Raw genomic sequence first — 21,987 nt, 5'->3', positions numbered from 1 at the left:
AACATTGGTGCTAAGATGAGGGGAAACCACACCGGTGGTCTTGAAGCGGAAGCCACATGCAATTCCAGCGCCGGTAGCCGGAGCCTGATGAGCGGTGTGTTAAATGTTGAGGTCTGAATTGACAAAAGGGTGTCGTACGAAGGAAGCAACTGGAGTCTGTAATTGTAATTGTATATGTGACGGCAGAAGAAATGCAAGAATCCCAACGAATTGACCATCATGTAAGTGCTGTGTTGCATCTGCACCACGTGTGCCAATGAATGAATGCAAGGCGGCGAACGTGGGGATAAGACCAGGCCCGTCTTATTGCAGTTGAGCCTCAAAACTATTTGCAGAGCTTCAAGGAAATCGAAATGATGACGGGCATATTGCATCTGGAATAAGAGCTAATAGGATGTGATGGTGTGGTGCATCAGACTGGCTACGATCTCGTTTCTTTGATCGGCAGCATGAAGAAGCTTGCTTGGGTGTCGTACCCAGATTTAACATACTTGGAACCCAATCATTCATGAGCTTGGCCGCGACGAGCTCGAAACAAAATCTGTACGAGGCTGACGTGCATGTTCATCAAGCTGCAAGTACATCTTCAGGTATCATGCCGAGGGCAAAGCCTGGAGCATTACTGGTGGAGTTAGTCCCCCAGTCGTGCCAGAGTCGTGAATCCAGGGCTGGCTTGGACACGGACTGTTTAGAAACTGGGTACCATGATGTTCCAAGAGTATCATCAACATGAAGTTTGGGTACTGCTTGGAAGCATAATAATATTCAACCTAACCGTAGCTCTGGCTAACATGGTTGATGACTGGGCTAGAATGAATCCTTCAATGAAATTACATTTTTCGGTCATTTCTGAGAAGTCATCGTGAGTTTGTGTGTCTATCATAGTGTGAAGAAGGACTCAGCATCAGTAGACTCTTCAAGTCACCTTTCGAGCAACGCAGAGTCTACAGAGCCAATCGTGTCCACACAACTGCATGAGCTACTTGATAACTTCAACTGAACAAGTACATATTAGTTATATTCATGCTTCCATGGAACACCAACAAGATTCTCACTGATTTAGTGTCTCTGTTTGTTGCATATGATAGGTACTGAGATGAGTTGAAAGATGTAGTCATAATGCTACCTCGATGGGTCTTGCATTTGTGTTTGAGGTTAAACTAAACTTTCAGGATAAGCACGTCAACTCAAGCCATGTAAGCCACCACAGTAGCATATATGGATGAACATATTCTCCGTCCGTCTTGATACATGACAGCGACTTGAGAGGTATATGTTGGGAACCAATCGAGTTCTCATGACCAGAGGGTCGTTTGTTAGAAGTTCTAAAAACTTTGATACTCAGAGAAACAGAGGCGTCAACATTGAAAGATGTGGCAAAGACTCGGGATATTGATGGTCAGAACTCGGGTGCTGGGAAAAACTCTCATGCACCTCTTGTATCTGGAAATCTGGTCTCGAAACAACTGGAAAGAATAGAAAGAAAAGAAGCATCGTTTAGTGACCTCCGGGTATCTAGATGGGCCCAGAAACTCGAACCCAGATGCCGGGGCCTATTCTCGAAGACCTTTTGGAACTCTCTACCTTCATGGTTTGTTACGGGATTTCACGTAGGTTGAACTGACCCGTATATTAAATTTTGAGGTTCTCAGAAAATTAGTGTTGATTGAGCTAACAAGAAAGTCGTATGGATCCAACGCATTACTTCCCCATCACGGCACAAATCGTGTCCCGGCATTCTATCTCTGTGCCATCAGGGTATCGTCTGCCGCCATCTCCGATCTCCGGCCGAAGGCGTTCGGCGTAGATGCCGAGCTCACAGGCCCAGCATCCAGCTCCGATAAGCGGTGGCCAGCCGGCAGCTCAGCACGTCCCCAGAATCTCTCCGTATGTGCCCCGTCAAGCTCGTTGACACCTGCCTTCTCCGCCCGAAACCCATCCGCTTGTCCCGTCTCGGCAACCGTAGATGCCTGCATGTTGCTCTTGCGTTTGCGTCGTCTGTACCACATGAAGAAGCCAACAGCTGCTAGCAAAAGGATGCCGAGAGCCACGCCGACGCCCACTCCGATGCTCGTCGCTAGGGGAATGCCAGTAGATGCAGGTGTTGAGGTCGTGGTAGACAAACTTGACGTCGTCGAATTTGACTCGGCAGTTGTGGATTGGGCGGAACTGTACGTTGTGGTGGGCTCAGGCGTCGTCGTCGTCGTCGAGGTGGCTTCCGTTGGCACAGAAGTTGTCGCATCCACACGTGTCGTTTCTGCAGAAGTCGTCTGCGCAGTGGAAAGACCGGAATCAGTACCAAGCGTGAAGATTATTGTAGATCGACTCAAACGGACGACTGCGGTCTTTACAACTGTCGCAGTGACAAATGTGGTGGTTTCGTCGCCTGTCGTGGACGCGGAGAGAAAAGGGGTAACTGAGAGGGCCATGGTTGCGACGCGACCGCGAAAGACCGATTTACGGGGAATTTCCAAGAGCGAAAGATTAGGCGTCAAGTCTCAGAGGAATTTAGAATGGCGAGTAAAGAAACGCATTGTGAAAACAATGGTACTCAATGGAAGCGTGTTGTCGTGAAAGAACGCCTCGCCCAACCGGAATGCGTCGTAGATCGCGAATGCAATGCTATCAGCTAAAACGAACGACAAAAGACTAGAAATTAGACGTCGTGGATAGGATTTCAGTTGCGGATCCTTCTCATCTTATTTTGATTCATGATTGGCCCAAAATGTTGTCTCAGCTGTTGCTTGTTGGTTCTGCGTTGGCTTCCAACATGCGAGAAGCAAACACAACCCTTGCTCCAACAGCTGCGGCAGCAGCCACGTCACATACCATGGAGCTCTCAAAGCCTGATGATGATGATCAGTCCGGGCCACAAGAGAATCAAGAGAAATGTAGTAGCTCATCGAAGTCTGCTTCTCATGGATTTACACCTTATTCCAGTAAGTAGATACGTTATACTATGGATGAAGAGGACCAACTTGCAAGGCTTGACGCTACTGCAGAGTCCCCACACTGAAATCAACGAATAACAGCCCAGGCAGGTGATCTTTACTGATTCAGGAATTCATTGGAAGTCTAGAACGGATCCTTCCTTGCCCATCTACTCCTTCAGGACGTGGTATCCCATGGAGTGCTGGTGGGCTACGGACCTTTACCCAATCAGAAAAGATCCATGGGCTTCTCTAGCGAATAGAGGTTGTTATGTCTAAGCGTATCAGGGGAGAGCTGACGGCGTCCGCTGATGAGAAATACCCTGGTCCGTCAGGGTTTATGGGGTAGTCCTGTGGTGCATTGGAGGAAGACTTTGTGGAGGAAGACTTTGCTGTGGGCCAACACCTTCAAAGACCCGAAAGTAATGGCAAAATTCCCATTGAGTCGACGTTGAATGTTATTCAAAGCATGTACTTTGCTTGAGGTGGCCAAGAAGACTTGCATACATCGCGTGATATTGTCTCAGGGGCTCAGCGGGTATAAATATCCCTTCCTCTCCTAGCCCCTTATCGGCTCTCTCTTCTCTTTACTCATTTGGTCTTACTTTCATCACTCGAGTCTGACTCCTCAATACCTAACACCAAAAGAAGTTGAAAAAACGTTCATTGTTCCGACCCGATAATGTCGCAAAACTCGGGACGAGGCAGACACCTCGGCGTGTGTCCGCTGGCAAGCCTTTCCTCGCCCCTGGAAACCTTCCTCTATACATCAGAGCGAAGGGAAATGTAACATGATGCATGCTACCAAGGACTTGAAAGCTCAAGTACTCTGAAAAAGACCTCCGAGAGATTTTCCAGGTCAAGTTAGCCTGTGCTTCCAGAACCACACACACAGCACGTCCGAGTGGCATCACAGACGATGACCTTCACAGAAAGAATATCGAACTGTTACCGTCCTTGGCGCGGAAAGGCTATCCTCAACACATCTGTTGTGGAATTGTGGACTGGAAATCCTGCGCCAGATTTCAAACCATACGAGCATCCTTCGACCAAGAGTCATTACACTGTAGCCATCGAGATGGACGTTTGACAACCCGTCATTGAAAGCAGTTTCTGCTAGTCATTGATCCCTCACGGCATCATAAGATTGGTTTGAAATCACACAAAGGAGTACCGAGCCGAACCTCTTCCCGATCCGAAAGTCTTCTGACGGGAGGCAACCGGCTACCGATCTCGATCGTCAAAGGTTACGAGAGAACCTTGAGACTATTAGTGGTCGACACAAGAGGCATGAATCTCATTCGTAAAGCTAACAGCGGCCATTAAAGGCAGCGAGAACCCTCACACAGGACTCCTCCAACCGTGCCTCCGTATCTTGGACGGGTTCATCCAGTGCGGCTGGCCGGAGCCGATGGGTTTGCGAGCATGCGATACCCGGAAGCTTAGCACGGCTAGTCGGTAGATAGCCGATGGCGAAGGTGAATCACCACACACCGATCGGTCACGAGGAGAAGCCTGATGCATCATGGAACGATGGGATGGGGGTTGGGGGACCTGTGTAGACAGGTTGGTTCCATTGCCGACACGGATTTAAATCCGGGAAAATGGCAGAGAGTGGCACACCATCTCGGTGTTTGTGCCGGCTATTCATCGATTGACCAATAGAGCAATTTCTTCCGATGTCTTCTCAACCTTCCTTGCTCGTTTGGACGAGTCAGAGATGATTTGGGTGCGCCCAAGCGTGGGCCACCACGTATTTGACGGCAATTCGCGGCGAGTCGGGGCATCGCAGTGTCGGTGTTCGTCCCTCATTTCCAGAGAACCCCGCCATTTTGTCGTGAGGGGGAGGGGCACTACCCCCCACTTTGTGCCTCCAAAGCGTCGTAGTGTGGTGTATTCCCCCACCATGGCAGGGAACACTGGTGAAGTAGCACGCTGTTTTAGACGAAATCGCGGCTATCCCGTTCCTCCGTCATCGCTGTCGGTCGGCCAATCTGTAGCCGAGTAGGTAAAACCCCATACAACCCAGGTCTCTTCACCACGCACGTTTTCTTTTCCAGTTTCACGATCCTTTTGCTTTCACCAGATCCCTAATCCCGCATCCCAAGGTTCGAACCCTCCATCTGCCAACACCACAAGTTGAGCCGGGCCAAATACTGACATCAACTCTAGATCCAGCCCCAGATACCACCGCCGCCATGAAGCTCCTCTACCCGACTTCCCTCAAGCTCGACATCGAGTCCCTCGAGGGCTTCTCCGTGAAGCTCGTCCCGTACGACGTCAAGACGGCCATCCCCGAGGAGCACACCGACGCCGAGATCCTCGTGACCTGGACCAACTCCGCCGACAACCTCAAGGACGCCGCTGGCCGCCTCAAGAACCTCAAGTGGATCCAGTCCCTCGCCGCCGGCCCCAACGACGTCCTCAACGCCGGCTTCGACGCCACCAAGATCACCGTCACCACCGGCTCCGGCCTCCACGACCACACCGTCGCCGAGCACGCCCTCGGCCTCCTCCTCAACGCCGCCCGTCGCTTCTACGAGATGCGCGACTACCAGCTGCAGAATAAGTGGCCCGGCCACCTCGGCGGGCCCCAGCCCGACCGCCCCGCCGGCGCCTTCACCACCCTGCGCGACGCCCGCGTCCTCATCTGGGGCTTCGGCAACATCGCAAAGTCGCTCACCCCGCACCTCCGCGGCCTCGGCGCCCAGGTCAAGGGCATCGCCCGCGGCCAGGGCGTGCGCGACGGCGTCGAGGTCTACGGCGAGGACAAGCTCGCCGAGCTGCTCCCCGAGACCGACGCCCTCGTCATGATCCTGCCCGGCTCCGACGCCACCAAGAACGCCCTCAACGCCGAGCGCCTCAAGCTGCTGCCCAAGCACGCCTGGGTCGTCAACGTCGGCCGCGGCACCTCCGTCGACGAGGACGCGCTGGTGGATGCGCTCGAGGCCGGCCAGGTCGGCGGCGCCGCGCTGGATGTGTTTGTCACGGAGCCGTTGCCCGAGTCGAGTCGGCTGTGGAAGGCGCCGAACGTTATCGTTTCCCCGCACGCTGCTGGCGGCCGGCCCCAGGGTGCGGAGGCCCTGACGGCGTACAACTTGAGACGGTTCCTGGCCGGCCAGCCGCTGAAGAACGTCATCTGAAACGGGGGTTTTGGAGGGGCGCTTGGATCGGACGGGATTGTGTAAAAGGAAAAAAAGCGTGATTGGGACGTAATTAGACGGGTGCTATGGGGGTAAATACAAAGCGTATGGACATGATCAATACAAAGCCCTCTTGTTGTCTTTTGTCGCTTCTGAACCATCCAGAATCTCCCACAGGAATTGTGTGACGGTGCTGAATTTCCTCTTCTAGCTTCGGATTCTTTTTCAAGAGTCGACGGCTGCAATCTGTCTCGCGTAGAAGGTCTCCATGTTCCATGGCCAGCTAGTGATCTCGCGCTCAGTCATCCACTCCGAAACCCTCTTCTCCCAAGCACGGCGGCAGGCATCTCCCAGCTCAGCCGACGTGAGGTTCTCGAGATTGGTGTGCTTCTGCTGGCACCACTTTCGCAAAAGGTTGTAGCGATCCTGGACCGGGGTGAGGGCGACTTGCTGCTGCAGCCATTGGCCCACGCGGTAGGCGGCATGGTCCGCCTCAGAGGTCCACGGCATGAGCGCGAGGGCGTGTTCGCATTGCTTCAGCTCTTCATCAGTGAACGCTCTTTGCTCTGCCACACCAACGACCTGCGAAGCACCTTCGCTTTGCTTCTGAACGGGCCTGATCATGAAGTTCTTGAAGGCATCGGAAGCAGGGCAGCTGGTGCCGGTGACGACGATCTTCCTGGCCCAGTTGAGCGCCATGTTGTAGCTCAGAGCCAGGTTCATGCGATTCATCGGGTTATCGAAGGCGTTGGGGGCGAGGCCGAAGACGATGACAGATACGTAGTGTCCGCTGGGGTTAAGGCGACGGATGATTCGACCATGAACAGCGGCGGGGAGGTGGTTTCGCAGCTCGTCGGCATCGAGGACACCGTGAGTCCGGAGCTTCTCAGCGAAGGGGATGACTACCTCGAAGGGATGGCCAGGCACACAAGGCTCGCCGAGGAAGACATCATCCCAGATGTTCTGGCGGAGCGCAAGGTCCATTCCGCCCCTGAAGTTGCGCGCCATCTCCGGCTCCTCGTTCATCAACGGAAGACGTTTCTCGATGCGGGTGAGGGCCGGCAGGCTGTTCTCTCGGATGATTGCGAGTCTGAGCTCGGCGAACAACTGGGACGCGTCGGTAGGGCTCGCTGGAGCCATTCTGGGCTCTTCATATATCCAAGGAAACTCTCCGACGTCGGTCTGCTGGGTAGGTTTCGGCCCTGTTCGTCGGTTAGGATGTACGGGTCAATGGAAAAGGGAGGCAATGATGACAAACCTGTAGCGGAAAGTTTGGCCCAGACCTTCACGTGAACCTCCCACTCGAACCAGGACGCCGAGACAACTTGAACACCTCTGTTGACGAGCCACTTCGCAGCGCCCTTTTCCTGGGCATCGTAGAAGCTCCGGAGTGTGCGCTTTTCTTGGCGCAACACGCTGGCGAACTACTGCTCCATGAACTTTTCCCGCTCTTCGGGCGTGGCGGGGGGCTTCTCTGGAGCGTCGGCCATGCCCACATCTTCGGAGGATTGATGGTTGCTGACCGCCATCTGTGTCAGGACGAGCCTATGATCGAAGCTCGAGGATGAGTGGTAGCAAGTGAGGAGGTCTGAGGGAAGAGAATCTCGTGGAAGCTACGAGGATGAAATCAAAACAAAAGAGAAAAGATTCTTTGTTTACTAGAGCGTTCACCGTCATGAATGAGGTCCTGAGGCCGCAGTCATGTTCCCCCGTGAGCCATGCCGACAGACATTACTGCAAACTGCCCGGGGAACATCTTCCCTCAGGTGGCTCGGTATTGCCATACCATCAAAGTCTTAAACTCTTTCAGAATCATCATGAAGCCGACAGAAACAGATGGAGTTTACAATCATAAAACCAAGTGCTGTGCATTGAAACCAAATATGGGCTCTGGGTCACTTGTCTTTGGCTGTCTCATCAACGCTGCCTGGCTTGATGGGTCTTCAATATTCTTTTAGGATACTTTGAGGATGAATGCGTTGATAGTATCATTTGACTAGGGCATCATCTTCCCGAGGATTTTCAAGGGCAGCAGAAGCAGATGTAAAACGTCGTTGACAATTTTGGATAACGTTGATCTTTGCCTTGGATAGGCTCTACTGATAGCTAAGCTGTGCATACCGTATTCAAAGTCCGCTAAGAGAGTGACTAGTACCTTCTGAGAAAATGAATGGAAAAAGGAAACAATCCTTCGAAACGGTTTACCATTGCCAATTGTCATCAAAATCCCTCCGTAGCGTTGTAAACCACCCTAGACAAAAAGGCATCTCTGCCCCTTTTTGCCACAATCATCAGCAACCCCATAGTCACAACAAGACTCGCCATCAGCGGAACACTCGTATATGTGGTTTCTGGCCCTCTTCCTCGTGACGATGTACTTCTTGGTGTCCGGGTGCTTGCAGGCCCCGCAGACTCTCCGCTGGTAGCCGCGGGTGTCGCACTTGCACCCGGTCTTTACACAGTCCCGTTTGTTAAGCGAGAAGACCTGGTTTTGCCGGTCGACGAGTTCCTCGCGCGGGGCCACGGCAATCGAATCATCATTAGCAACGGCCGCTTGTGCGGTGATGGCGAGGACGGAGATGATGAGGGAGGTGGCGAAACGCATGGTTGGGAGATGAATGTCTGCGGGAGTGGTTTAGTAAATAGGCCAGAGGACGGGTTGACAGAAAAAGTGGACTTTTGGAAGCTGAGGAAGAATGATAGCTTGCCTTGACTGTTGTATTTGGGCTGATATCTAGTTGTTGCTTGACTGTGAAGTCAAAGATTCGAGTTGATTCAAGAAGAACAGTGTTATCCCCTATGTATGTGTTTTGCTCAAGCTGGTTAAATCTGTGACACCTCTACTGTCAAACATCATCTTCAAATCCGGAGCTGTCTAAAATACCCCAATGTCTCCATACATACAAACAGTAGTAGGTAACTCTCGTCGTATCATTACACAAGTCATACCTGAACTACACTGAAATCCATTAGGCAGGAGCTGGATGGTGATGCCAATGACGTAGTACTTAATACTGACCCTACAGGAGCCAACCGTGGTTGTCAAATTCGGTTCAATAGACACCCCGTTCCATGTTCCCGCACCAAATGTTTGTCCTACCAGAAAGGAGCGGAAGGCTGATGCATCATAGACTCTCCAGACTTGTCTTTGGCCATTGCCTTTACAAATCCTACAAGGGACAAAGGGGAAGACAATCTTGAGCAACTGTAAACGCGTGAACAAAAGTACAAATTGAGAGAAGCAAACCCTCAGAAATCGTCTAACGATCTGAAATAACGGCTGAAATACGAACGCTCTAATGCTGTCGTCATTACGAGACGTGACGGCGTGATTGACAAGGCCGTATGTCGGCCAAATCCTTCCAAAGATTCAAATATGTTGCTTGCTTGCGTGGGTTGTCACACCTGATCCTGATGATCAGATAGACGAGTTGTCACTTCGGGAATCTGCGCCAAGTTGGTATTGGATAGTGGAGTGATGGACAGACCTCTAGGAGCCGGGGCCAAAACAACAGTCTGGAGGCGTTTGGTAAATGCTTTCGGTTTCATAAAGTGTGAGCAAGCGATTGCAGCCCTAGAATCACAGCCGATTATCTTGGAGAAGGGTTACTTTGCATAGAAGCTATCACAGGTTGTTCCACAGCCGGCTCTCAACTGCGATCCCCATTTGGCCGTTCGCGACGAAGGAATGGGCAACAATGGTTACGAGCGTGGAAAGTTGATCCGCCTTATCTTTGGCATTCTGGGCTGTGTAATGGCTGTGTAGAACGAACAACAGAGCATTAAGCAGATTGTGGACGGTGAAACGCGAAGTCTTGTGTGTCCTCGTCATCTACCGGGTGCTCTAAGAGAGGGCTTAATTCGAGACGAAGATGGCAATGCGCCTGGCCCGTCGGATCTAAGCCACTCCCTTAGATTGAAGCTGGGTCTCTCCGGATAAGATGCGCTTATGGTCACCCAGGTTGAAGAGCGTGGTAGGGTAGCGGTTCCATTAGCTCGATGCGCTGGGGACACCGTGACACCCATGCCGGCCATCACGACCTGCTCGGACCGGACAGTAGCTCGATCAAATAAGCTTCGAACTACTGCGGATGGGAGCCGAAGCCCGCTAGTAGATGGAGTAGCCAGAAAATCTACGGCAGATTTGATAGACTGCTGGGAGATACACCATAGGCTGTATCTGTACACACGGTGAATCATCACCACCAGTTCCCACGGGGGCTTTCATGTTCTTGTCAACATATAAACGTGAGAAGCTATCTGGTCGTGACACTTTCTTGTAGAATCTATTCACCGCCGAGTTCAAAAATAGTCTAGAGCTTGGATAAAGGAGTTGAAAGTCAAAATAAGCTTTCTGACCAGTCTGCTGGAATCGTTCGAGATTCAAGGGTTCTCCGCATTCAGATGGCAGAGAGAACTTCTGACCGAGCTTAAATAAGTTACGCGGCCATACCGGCCTCCTAACGAGCTCGTCGCACTCTCTTGCGCCCTAGGGGAAATGACTCGGAACTGACAAGGGCCGGATATTTCGTAATCCTCTGCCGTATGTTTCCCTCAGAAATTGTTCTCATGCCGTCTTACTTGCTCAAACCTTAAGGCCATGGGCATCCAAGCACTCATGACTAGTCAGAGGACTGGAAACCTTAAAAGGAAATACTCTTTTCTGTTCTAGAAATTGTCTGATTACGCGTACTTGAATAGTAATTGCATGCAGAAACTTTGCAGACTCTGAAAGTGATAGTTCATAACACCCGAAGACACGAGCTTGTCTTTATCTCCGGCTACACCTGAGTTCTTGTCAGCTCGGCGCGCTTTTCTCCAGCCGGCGCCTAACTTCTAGAGGGAAGCTTCTCGCCCGGAGGCCCCGCCATGCAAGACGCAGGATAACTTAGCGGCGGCGACTTATCAGACATGGAGGCCCCATTCATGACACCACCGTAGCACAAAGTCAAGTATATGGCAGTCGACGGGAGGTTTGAGTTATTGGCTGGGCTCCCACCTGTAACTACAACATGGGCTAGAACTCAGCTTTCACGATGGCTTCGGGTTCAAAATAGCCTATACCCATGGAATGCAAGAAAGCTTGTCAGATAGAGGAGAATTTGAGAAATGACTCGCTTTGGTAAACTATATATCACGAAGTTTGCAGGTGATATGGAAGAAGTCCAAATATAAATAGGCAGAATATCTTTCCCCGATTGTATGCAGATCATCAACTACAGGAACTCCAAGGCCTCCAAACTAGCTATCAGTCTTTCGGCTCTTGCCAAATATCAAGAAAACTTCATTACGCGCGCATACGCACCACCAAGTCAGTATCTCCAGGAACTGATGCTTCTGTTGGTATCATATTCTCTAACATGATGTGCAGCTCCAGCATGAGATTCTTCGAAGTCATCTTCTGCCTCGTTGCAGCAACCGCCGTCAGCGCCGCCCCTCAGGCTGCTAAGGCATGCCAGCCTCAAGGCTTTGACACGTACTCCAACTGCAAGGGTCTATGCTTCAGCAAAGACTGCCACACACAGTCGGATGGGAAGTTTCATTGCTGTAACTTCTAGATGTCTCTATCAGAGGCGAGCGCAACCAAGGGAGTCAGCGATTGGGTTAGAAGCGGGCAGGGGAAATCGTAGATTGAAGTTTTATCTTCCCAAGGCTTTGAGGCGTCTTGCAAAATTCGGAGTAGACTTGACTTCACCAAATACAACCCAAACCATTATGGTCTTACTTGGACTGGTGCCAACTGGAATCCTTCATACAATTGTATGTGGAGCCGTTCTAAACATTTGTCTTTCCGCGTGATCACGCCTTAGGTGGAATAATGCTGCCTAATAACCGAGACCGCCTATTTTGCCTGTGTCTACGCGGCTATATTTCCTATGTATTTAATCATACCTGTCCGAGACGATAGTATTAGCGAGGACGAGGACGATGAGGACGATAACGACGGTATAAACGACGGCGATAATAGAATCGATAATAACTATAGAAGCGACGACGACGATTGAAGTACGACGATAAGGTAGAATAGCTACAGGAAAAGTAGTTGTTCAAAGTTTTGCCTTATCGACGACGTTTCTATCCTTCTGGAAACCTTCGACAAGCTCAATCACGTACTCAGCGCAACCATAAGAGCCTTGGTATCCCCAGCCAGCATGTCCATAGTTGTGGACCACTAGAGTTTCCTTTGTTGACAAATTGAAATCCGTCTCCAGTCGGACACCGTCCTTTCTCCAGGGCCGCAAGCCAACTCCGTGTCTTATGATTTCGACACCTTCTAACCCCTTTCCATTCGCAAGCTGAGGAGACAACGCCACACAACGCTTGATGATCCGCTTGGCAATGTTCATGTCAGGCTCCGGGCTCCAATTTCCCTTGTCGTAAGTGCCGCCCAACACAGTACCTCCTCCAGATGCGCGCATCATCAAATACGAGATTTCGGCATCTCCGTCATCCGTTCCCGATATGTTGTAGAGAGGTCCTGCTTCATTGCGCACCAGGACAGTCTGGCCTCTGATTGGGACAAGGGATCTATCCATAACGCCCCCTAAATCACGAGCCTGAAGACCGGAAGCATTGACAAGGACATCGGCAGGCTTTCCGCTGTGGTGCATCGTCTTTAGGTCGTCGATATGATAACCTGCACCGCGCTTGAGGACTACACTCTGAGCTCTGCATTGGCCAACTAGCCAGGGCAGATAAATAGATGTGTTGATACAAACACCTGTGTAATCAAACCCAGAGTCTACTCCCTTGGGAAGTTCCTCGTATTTTAGGTCGCGGTAGTCCGAGAACAGGTCGCGAAGCCATGAGTTTGGAGAGAAAAGTGGCCCAAACGGCACATCTTCGCCTTCAAAGTCTTTGTTCCGGCGGTAGACGTGAGTTCCTAGTTGACATGAGCATCAAGATATGAATGGTATGACTAGCCCAATACTAAGTATCTAGAGTTATAAAAGACAATGACTTACTTTGAAAATGGATACCAGCTTCAGGGACAGAAGATGCCAGACGTGACAGCTCTGGCCAAGTACGGCGCTCCCATCTGCTGTCTTCTTCTTCAGACATGCTGAAACCTTTCGTCATTTCTTTTCACGCCAATGTTGAGTGGACTTTACTTACGGTTGGAAGGTTGCTCCCGCCCAAGGTGACGCATATTCGATGTCATAGTCTCCTGGCATGTGCTTCACTACGATCGTGACAGAGTTGGCCTTATTCTTAGACAAGAGCAGGGCGGTTGTTAGACCTGACACTCCAGCGCTGTCAAAGTTAGCTCCTCTGATCTTGAGAGATGAGAATAAAGAAATAATCGTACCCGAGGACCACGATGTTTGTCGTTGCAGCCATTTCAATAGTCTCATGCACCAAAAACGCCTGACAATATGTTGGTAATGTGAAGACAAGTGAAGTTCGAGATGCGAAGCCTTTTCAATAAGTGGCGCAATCTACTTCTAGTAAATTGAGGATAGGAAGTCAAATGTAATCTTTACCGTCATAGCAATGTGGAACGAACGGTCGGATGGGGTAGGCACATATCATGCAAGATAATCGGATGCGGCCGCCGAACCCTTCCCGACGCGTCAACCCCGCACACTAATTGCAACCAAAGGGGTCCAACACCTTGGACTGGGCTTCTGTTTAACCAAACGATACTTCGTTTATGAAAACTGCGCTGAAACATGAGACCGGCGGTGAGGGCCAATTGTGTTGAGAGAGTCACCATATTTCTGTGCAGTGTGAATAATAGCCATGCCGGCACGTCGTGTTTACATGTCATAGGACCGCTGGCAAGAGTAGGAATCTACGCCATCATCGAATCTCTTGAAGGGCATCGTTAACTTGGCATTACACCAGAGGGAGGAGGGACTTGACCGGCTCGAACGGTTGACACTGGATGTTGTTTCAGAAGAAGCCGGCGACCACGTGGAGGAGCCAAGACTTGAACCTCTAAAAGGTTCCAATTGTCCCGAGCACCAAGCAACCCGCCACCGAGGAACGCCTAGAAGACGCGTTGTATTAATGACCAATCTGGCTGCTTGAGATTATCAAATCATCATTAAAACCATGTTCGTGGGTTGGGAGCCAAGACGACGGATTCTACTCCATTCGAGATCTCATGCCGGTAGTGAGGAGGGGAGGGTGTGACAGACCAATGACGTTGACGGATCGGTACATCTCCACGCGACAACTACCCCTTCCCTGCCCGAAACTTTGCCCCGGATTTCTGGGGAAGCGTAGATCTTCTTGACAGCTCAATAGACAAGCATAGGAATTTCGGTATATTTATGCGCGAAGCATGCTCTTTAATAAGTGCCGACGGCAGTCTCTGTGATAACGGGTTGATGTCGCAATGGTCAAGCTCGGCCAATATTATCTTGCTTTATTGACCAGAAGATAACTGTTGATAATAACAATCATTATTGTTCGCTATGGGCTTGCTGTGGAAGCATCATTTTCGAGGCAGGAAGCTTGTCTTCACAGTCACGGCGGCCTCCTGCCAGGCCTTCCTGCTGCTGGGATACGACCAGGGTTAGTTCATCATGCGCGCTCCTCCTAACGCATCAGATTGATGCTAAGTCTCGCCCTCATCTAGGTGTCATGTCTGGTATCATCGGTGCCGAAAATCGATTCGCCCGGGACTTCAACAATCCGGATCCCGATATGCAAGGCAATATCACCTCTCTGTACAACATTGGACGTGTCGTAGGCTCAATTATCTCCTACTTCATCGGCGAAAGACTTGGTCGGCGGAGTATGCTCATGTCCGGAGCCACAATAATGATCATTGGTTCGATTCTCTTGGGAGCGTCGGAGAACCTTGCCAGTCTACTTGCTGGTCGCATCATCACCGGTATTGGCAACGGCATGAACTCATCAACAGCACCCGTATATCTTAGCGAGTGCGCTCCAGCCAGCATTCGTGGTGCTCTCCTGACACTTCAAGGGACGGTGACAATCCTGGGGGTTGTCATTGCATACTGGACTGACTGTGAGCGACCCTGCCTTGACCGTGGATCAGATGCTGACTTCATGCACAAGATGGTACCAGTTTCTACGAGTCTTCCTTCCAATGGCGATTCCCGCTAGCCTTTCAAGCGTTCTTCGCCGTCTTCATTGTTCTCCAGATCGTCGGAGTTCCTGAGACACCTCGATGGCTTGTTGCACGCGACCGATATGAGGAAGGCAGAGACGTTATCGCTGCTATTTAGATAAACCTCTGGATGACGAAGCCGTTGGAAGAGTCTTGCTGGATATCCAGTCCGGGCGTGAGGAGGAGAAACGCGACGGTCCGTTCCGTTTCAAAGAGCTCTTCTCATGGGGTTCTCAACAAAACCTTCGCCGGCTGATCCTTACCATCTCCGTGCAACTTGGCCAACAATTCAGTGGCTCCAACATGATCAATTACTACCTGCCAGGTCCGTCAACAATATTCTGCTCGAACCATGCTAGTTAGTTCTAGTGATCTTCACCGATACGATGGGCATGGATCGCGAGCTCGCCCTCATCCTAGGTGGTTGCGCACAGATTAGATACCTCGTCGGATCCGCAATTCCAGTCTTTCTCATGGACCGGTTTGGTCGTCGTGTACTGCTAATGTGGTGCTCAGCTGGATTGAGTTTCTGTTTTGTCATGGTTACAATACTGTTGACCAGGGGCTCCAGTGGAGCAGCATCTGGAGCAGTTGCCTTCATCTTCCTATTCCAGCTCTTCTACGGCGTTGGATGGCTTCCTGTAAGCACGGAAACCTGTTGGAAGCGCATGCATAAAGACTGAACGATTTTAGGCCCCATGGTTTTACCCGTCTGAACTTTCGACCACCCGAGTACGCTCCAAAATGCAGGTAATCGCTTCTGGCTAGAACTGGATGGCCGTCTTTGCTGTAGTGAAGATTACCCCTATTTCCTTCTGTGGGTTTGACTATTCTCCAGTATTTGAAGCGGACTGACGAGAATTTACAAGCAAACATTGAGTGGAGAACGTTCATCATCTTCGCCGTTCTAAAGATTCTGTTCATACCCATGGTCTACTTCTTCTACCCAGAGACCAAAGGACTCGAGCTGGAAGATATCCCGCTCCTTTTCACGAAAGGTGGTATCACGGGCGGAGTTTACTCGACTGGTGGAAGAACAGTCCAACCGGGCCAGCATGCCTTGGAAGCTCGCTTAGATTCGAAGCAAGGCGACATTCAGTTGGATCAGCTTGAGGAGGTGAGGGCATAAATTGTCTCATGTTTTTACTATTGCTCAAATGATCTGCATATGCTCCGAGCTACGTAATAGTTCGTTGATGTCTCTGAACTTAACCTCCCCAAAGTACCTCTCGCGCTGATGAAGTGCTTCCTCCAGAGGCACAGCAGTTGCACCAGCTAGTGACCACTCGTCAATGGTAGCCCTGTACCACTTTTCGACCACTGCCTCATTAGCCAAGTCTCGGGATATGTTGTCTTGGGTGACGTGTGTTCGCTGTCCACAAAGTCAGTCTATCTATATTCGTACGGGAAACAGGACCGACCAACAGTTAATGTAATTCCATAGTAGCGCTCGACCTTCTCAATTGCTTGGTTCCATGATCCGATCTCTCCGAATACATAGGCATGGTCAGGCCACTCATCGTGAGATACGAGCTTCACAACTGCCTTCGCTACATCTCGTGCCGCTGTCCAGCACACCGGTTCATCCCCAGTACCGATCATTCGAGCGGTTCCTTCCTCCATGTTGATCGGCCATCCTTGAGGAAAGGGGCTAATGTAGCTTTTTGATCCATCAGGCTGCTGAACGAAGTAATCCGCTAGCCATCCAAGGTTAACAAGAGTCCACTTGATCTCGGACTCGTTCAGTAACTCCGAGCGGAAAGCTCTCCGCGCGCGAGCGATTCCGCGTGGGATGTTGTCAAACTCGCGCAAGTTTCCTAGGAACTCGCTGGGTATAAACCGCTTGCATGTCTTGGAAGCCTTGCAGGCCAGTAGCAGTGCCATGTGCAATGACGTGTAGAGCGCCGGATCGTCGGTGTGCAGGGTCGAAATGAGCACAGTGGCGTTTACTTTTTCGAGAACAGCCAAGACGCTGTCCGCAGAGTACTCATCTATTTCATGAGTAGTGACACCTAATTTGGTGAAGAATTCGCGTTCCTTTCGGGATATGAGAAGCACATCGTGCTTGTTGTCGACTTTGAACTCCTCGGCGAGATACTGCGCGAGATCACCGGCACCGGCGACAACGACAGTCTGTTTATCCTCAGACATGGTGCCCAGATGCAAAGAACTATGATTAGCCACTATGGTAGGCCATACGAGGCAGCTCTGGGCAATCAAGCTACGTTATCAACGTTCACATCGGGATACGCATCCGATGCCGCGGGGTTACAGCCGGTAGTGCCTACAGAAGTATTCTCAAAACTAGCAGGTTTCAGCGATGACCACTAGGGTGTCTTATCAGACCTAATTGCCTGCGAAATCCTTCTCCCTTCCCCGCATGTATTGCCAGGTGTTGATAGCCAGGCGTGAGTTCATATGTAAGCGGACGTTGCTTGGCTCCCGGGGTTCGTGGCCCCCACAGCCGAACAGATGACAGCGCCGCCCGGATGGAGATGCCGTAGCGCGACTCGGCGTCCGGGGAGTCTATGCGCCAACGTCGCCGATCGCACCGGGGTCGGCATACTTCATTTTGCACAATGGATTCACGGATATGTCTGCCATAATGCGTTTTATTCATTTGAATGGAACTTGACAACAAAGCCAGCAGAATGAAATGGTAGACTTTGGAGTCAAAAACGGTCCTTCCACATATTTAACAACATGTTCTCTCAAATCAATGACAAGTAAGTCATCACCCTCCTCCACAAAGGTCTACTGTAGTATTCGTTGAGAAATTGAATTTCTTCGTCTCTCAGCATATGCCTTCCAGTTACCAAGTCAGCTTCCGCAGGATCGACCCAACGCGAGCGCCTAATGAGCTTGTAGCCAATCGTAGCACCCACGATCATCAGAAGGCCGATCATGTACTCGAAAAAGTTCTCGGCCGAGAAATCGTTCTGCAAAAAGAATGTCAGGTACGAATGGGTACGGAGCTTGGAAGCCCTGGTGACTTCAACCTGGATTACTCACCGAAGGGTTAACAGCCGCATAAACCAGACAGACCAGAAGCATTGAGGATATAATGAGACCCCAGATGGGTGCAAACGGCCAGGCAATAGACTTCCAGGCAAAGTTTTGGCTAAATATCTTGTCGTTCTGTGCTCGCAAAGCAGCATGAAACCTCAAGTTCGTGAAGGCAATGATGGCCCAGTTGCTAAAAAATGAGGCGCTCGTGATCGAAATGAACCAATTCAACGCCGTGGTTCCACCACCTTCACCGAACGTTAGTCTATCTCGATGGTGAATCAACGAATGAGGGACCTTACTGCTCAAACTGAGATAGCTCAAGATAACACCCACAACTGCGCTGATAAAAAGAGCCCATCTAGGACGGCCTTTGTCGTCGCACTTTGCCAGAACCTCTGGAAGCACACCTTGAAAAGCCATGGTACGGATGGTCCGAGAGGGAAGGTATATCGACTCCAATGCGATGGCCAATATGCCAATGATCATGCAGACGTTGATGAAGTCTGGAATGCCCGCCAGGCCCGAGTTCCGCGTTGCGATAACGAAAGGCGATGCTGCCGAGCCGGATCCGCCAAGGAGAAGGGGGTCATCTGATGGGACTATGATGCCGATAAAGATCACGCAAACCAGATACATGAAGCTGACACGGATCGGGACCAGAGTCGACGCGTGGGCCATCGAGTATCTTGGCGAGCTGGCCTCTCCTCCCATGACGCCAATGAAGACCTGGTCCCCAACTGCCCAGATAGCTAGAAGTGCGCAACTCGCAAAGCCCTAGGATCACATATGTCAGTCGCCTAGAAGCTCCGTTAAACGTGAATGCCGAATCATTACCATGAATCCGTTCTGGAACGCCTTTCCTTCACGCCAGTAGCTTCCATCTTTGACAGATCCAGTGGGTCCGGTGCCAGCGATCAGGGCAAGAGAGAGGAAGATCACGAAGACGAAAAGAATGATCTTGACGAGCGATCCAATGGATTGAAGCCAAGCGAAGAACTTATTGGGGAGGAAGAAGACGACGAGACAGGTGCATAGAAAGATCGAGACTGTTTGTTCACGCGTTAATTAGTTCGAAATCGGTTGCGATACAATGAGAGAGAGAATAACTAACTCAAAGCTGCGTGTGGTACTGCAGTCGTCCAGTACTCAATTAAAACGACGAAGAACTCAGCTTCAGCTGCGAATACCGCGATCCAACCTGTTTCGTAGTCAGTGAGAAGGACATGCAATGAAGGAGACAATGAATTTGAAGATTGGGGACCAGACTTACCGAGCCATTCGGCAAAACCTGCACCAAAGGCCAGAGCAGGATCAACCCATCGACCGGCATAGTTGACAAAGCTACCAGATACAGGGAAAGCGATGGTCATTTCACCCAGGCTTTGGAGATTGGACCAAACTCCAGTGCATACAATCAAGTAAGCCAGGAACATAGTGCCGGGGCCACCGGTTGCTAACGCCTTGCCAGTCGCGATGAAAAGCCCGCTGCCCACGCTGGAGCCTAGGGATATTATCTATGGCCATGCGTTAAACCTAGCAACGAAGGAGATGTGTATACGTTTCGATAGAACGTACGTGAATATGCCGTGGACTGAAATCTCGGTGTAAGTCCCCTTGCCCCTGTTCATCGGATGTAATCTGACCCTGATGGACAGATTCAGCGGTGCGCACGGGAGACAACTGCTTCTCCTGGTCTGATTTCTCGGAAGCCTGCATGTCGGATATCTGAGACGTCTGCATTGTGAACAACAGTCGGTGGGTGTTTGCAAAACTCGCAGCTGTCCAAATCGACCGGTACAAAGATGTCTATGACTGTCACTATCGCTTGATTTTCTTGGCGATGCAGACTAGCTTGGAGAGCTCAAGATGGAATGCTGCAAAGGTCTGAATATTGGGACATCGGTGTTCTGTCAAAACTGACCAGACGAGGCTACCATTTATGGAAGCTTTCCAAGGATCAGATTGAAGGGAACATGATTACCATTTCCATAGACAAGAAAGATGACGCCGTATCTGCATTGCATATCTCGGGCACGTTACATGGACGATTACAAGGGGATGTCCGGGGTGATGTGGGTCAAATCTCCGGAGCGAGTATCCGATGATAGTGATTGAGTTCGATATCTCAAAAGCAACAGCGTTGCGCGTTTGAGAGACGGCTATCGGATTGTACATAAGCCGGCCGAACGCTAAGAAGCAAACCTCGAGGACGATAGGGAAAGATTCTCAGTGCCGCTCAAGCACTTGTTCCTGACTGGTTCTGCTAGCCAGTGCTCCTTGTCGTTCTTACAGGTCATCTGTCTCCCCCTTCGCTAGGCTGTCTAGGCTTGCAGGGCTGGCTGGTCTGAGCAGGCATCGAACGGCTTGGGTTCTTCTATGCTGATTGCACGAAGTCGAATGAATGTGTCAGAGAAATAGCAGGCCTCAGTCCGGGTAGTGATAACCGAACGCTCAAGGTAAATATACGCCAAGACGCATGTGTTACGGAAGAGCAAGCGAGATGGCTAATGCCTCGGGTGCTAATGACGACAATGAAATGACGTGCAAGAACCACTGTATTTTGGAGAGTGGAAATAAAACTAGTCAAATGTGGATGATAACAGTTTTTGACCTTGGTCATGCTTGCCTCTTGCCTCTTTTCATCACTGCATCGCGGACCCAACAACGACCGCGCCCGCCAGCACCATGAGACCACCGACAAATATAGCAGCACCTTTGGCAGGGGCGCCACTGTTGGCGCTGTTCGATGTCGATGGCTGGGTTGCGCTACCGGTCCCGTTCGCCACCAACGCAGTCAGCTTGGAGTCTGTTGCGAAGGAAGCGGAGACGGAGGTTGCGTTCTTGCAGCTCGCGGGTTGGGTGCCTGTACCCTCGACGAAGTTCACGGCGGAGCACTAGATTATATGCATTAGTAGTTGTCCAGAGACAAGATATAGGGGAAACGAGCAGGGAAGCATGGAGACTTAGATGTCTGACTTGACCTGCAAACCAAAAAGGTATCGTGCTGAGATAATATCACTTACTTGGTAGAGCAAACCGTCTGGTCCGTCGGCGACAACACTCAAGACGCCCTTCTTGCCGACCCAGCTTGCAGGTGCAGTTACGGAAGGTTCGCAAAAGTCGCCGAGTCCCTTCTGCTGAACGATAGGGAACAGCTGCTTCCAGTTCGAAGCAGCCGTCTGGTCCAGTGTACCACGGAACAGCCAGTTGGCCTGAGGGTGCGCAAGCAATAACGAGATGGCCTCGCCGCTGACGTGGAAATCTGTCACGTTGTCCTTGGTGAAGTCTGGAGTGAAGCTTCCGCAAGGAGCGGAGCCCTCGTTATCATCGCTGAAGCCAATTGTGGGCGGAAAGTTGAGCTTGAAGTGTGCTTGAGCTGCTGACACCAGCAGCAGAGCTGTAGCAGCGATCGATCGAATTGATGCCATGTTGTGTTAACGGATGCACGGCGGAAGGAGAATGATATGTAGGCGACTGAGTATTATGTAAAGATAGTGAGAACCAGCCTCAGTGAAAACGTTACTGCGATCAAAACGAAACTTTGAATCAAGAAACAAAAGGTTTGTGCTGTCGGATGTCACGCAAAGATGGAGGGTGCTGCTTGGTGATAAATAGTCGGCCAAGGATGTCGTAAAGGCTGCACAACATCATTGAACAAATTTGGGAAATAGTATCATGCTTTCCCACCATGTGAGGCCAGTCCCTGAAAGACGGCTGTTTGAAGTGAAAATGGAGCTTGCCGGTGCCGGTACAACGGCGCCTTAGCATCGTTGCCCAGGGAGCAGATGACCAGTGTTAGCGGCACAACGCCACACCCTTT

General features: G+C 50.8%; 9 protein-coding genes across 9 annotated transcripts; 3 read left to right on the top strand and 6 right to left on the bottom strand.

Moving 5' to 3' along the window:
* Window positions 1–4,836: 4,836 nt before the first annotated feature.
* Window positions 4,837–6,073, top strand: ddh-0 (D-2-hydroxyacid dehydrogenase; the record flags this gene model as incomplete). Its single annotated transcript, XM_037327032.1, has 3 exons — window positions 4,837–4,914; window positions 5,017–5,038; window positions 5,103–6,073. The coding sequence occupies 3 exons, from the start codon at window positions 4,837–4,839 to the stop codon at window positions 6,071–6,073; spliced, it is 1,071 nt and encodes a 356-aa protein (XP_037173677.1).
* Window positions 6,074–6,298: 225 nt separating this feature from the next.
* On the bottom strand, window positions 6,299–7,602 carry CGCA056_v011785 (uncharacterized protein; the record flags this gene model as incomplete). Its single annotated transcript, XM_037327031.1, has 3 exons — window positions 6,299–7,275; window positions 7,332–7,456; window positions 7,502–7,602. 3 exons carry the CDS (start codon window positions 7,600–7,602, stop codon window positions 6,299–6,301), a joined length of 1,203 nt encoding a protein of 400 aa, XP_037173917.1.
* Window positions 7,603–8,324: 722 nt separating this feature from the next.
* CGCA056_v011784 (uncharacterized protein) lies at window positions 8,325–8,678 on the bottom strand (the record flags this gene model as incomplete). Its single annotated transcript, XM_037327030.1, has 1 exon — window positions 8,325–8,678. The coding sequence occupies one exon, from the start codon at window positions 8,676–8,678 to the stop codon at window positions 8,325–8,327; it is 354 nt and encodes a 117-aa protein (XP_037173679.1).
* A 3,442-nt stretch (window positions 8,679–12,120) lies between these two features.
* Window positions 12,121–13,414, bottom strand: OXDA-0 (D-amino-acid oxidase; the record flags this gene model as incomplete). Its single annotated transcript, XM_037327029.1, has 4 exons — window positions 12,121–12,956; window positions 13,039–13,136; window positions 13,190–13,327; window positions 13,383–13,414. 4 exons carry the CDS (start codon window positions 13,412–13,414, stop codon window positions 12,121–12,123), a joined length of 1,104 nt encoding a protein of 367 aa, XP_037173674.1.
* A 1,082-nt stretch (window positions 13,415–14,496) lies between these two features.
* STL1-1 (Sugar transporter STL1) lies at window positions 14,497–15,276 on the top strand (the record flags this gene model as incomplete). Its single annotated transcript, XM_037327028.1, has 3 exons — window positions 14,497–14,596; window positions 14,661–15,056; window positions 15,107–15,276. The coding sequence occupies 3 exons, from the start codon at window positions 14,497–14,499 to the stop codon at window positions 15,274–15,276; spliced, it is 666 nt and encodes a 221-aa protein (XP_037173673.1).
* Window positions 15,277–15,697: 421 nt separating this feature from the next.
* On the top strand, window positions 15,698–16,287 carry STL1-2 (Sugar transporter STL1; the record flags this gene model as incomplete). The annotated part of the gene is made up of 3 exons (XM_037327027.1): window positions 15,698–15,799; window positions 15,852–15,908; window positions 15,997–16,287. The coding sequence occupies 3 exons, from the start codon at window positions 15,698–15,700 to the stop codon at window positions 16,285–16,287; spliced, it is 450 nt and encodes a 149-aa protein (XP_037173676.1).
* Window positions 16,288–16,311: 24 nt separating this feature from the next.
* swnR-0 (Oxidoreductase swnR) lies at window positions 16,312–17,309 on the bottom strand (the record flags this gene model as incomplete). Its single annotated transcript, XM_037327026.1, has 2 exons — window positions 16,312–16,530; window positions 16,584–17,309. 2 exons carry the CDS (start codon window positions 17,307–17,309, stop codon window positions 16,312–16,314), a joined length of 945 nt encoding a protein of 314 aa, XP_037173675.1.
* Window positions 17,310–17,869: 560 nt separating this feature from the next.
* On the bottom strand, window positions 17,870–19,907 carry HIP1-0 (Amino-acid permease GAP3; the record flags this gene model as incomplete). The annotated part of the gene is made up of 7 exons (XM_037327025.1): window positions 17,870–18,097; window positions 18,171–18,412; window positions 18,467–18,941; window positions 19,002–19,213; window positions 19,279–19,365; window positions 19,438–19,681; window positions 19,743–19,907. The coding sequence occupies 7 exons, from the start codon at window positions 19,905–19,907 to the stop codon at window positions 17,870–17,872; spliced, it is 1,653 nt and encodes a 550-aa protein (XP_037174307.1).
* A 902-nt stretch (window positions 19,908–20,809) lies between these two features.
* Window positions 20,810–21,595, bottom strand: CGCA056_v011778 (Uncharacterized protein; the record flags this gene model as incomplete). Its single annotated transcript, XM_037327024.1, has 2 exons — window positions 20,810–21,061; window positions 21,191–21,595. The coding sequence occupies 2 exons, from the start codon at window positions 21,593–21,595 to the stop codon at window positions 20,810–20,812; spliced, it is 657 nt and encodes a 218-aa protein (XP_037174030.1).
* Between the last annotated feature and the right edge of the window lie 392 nt (window positions 21,596–21,987).

Source organism: Colletotrichum aenigma (genome assembly GCF_013390185.1).
Source record: "Colletotrichum aenigma strain Cg56 chromosome Unknown KSG_Cg56_contig08, whole genome shotgun sequence".
NCBI lineage: Eukaryota > Fungi > Ascomycota > Sordariomycetes > Glomerellales > Glomerellaceae > Colletotrichum > Colletotrichum aenigma.
The sequence above is the reverse complement of the archived record's forward strand: the minus strand, read 5'-3'. Positions and strand labels throughout refer to the sequence as shown.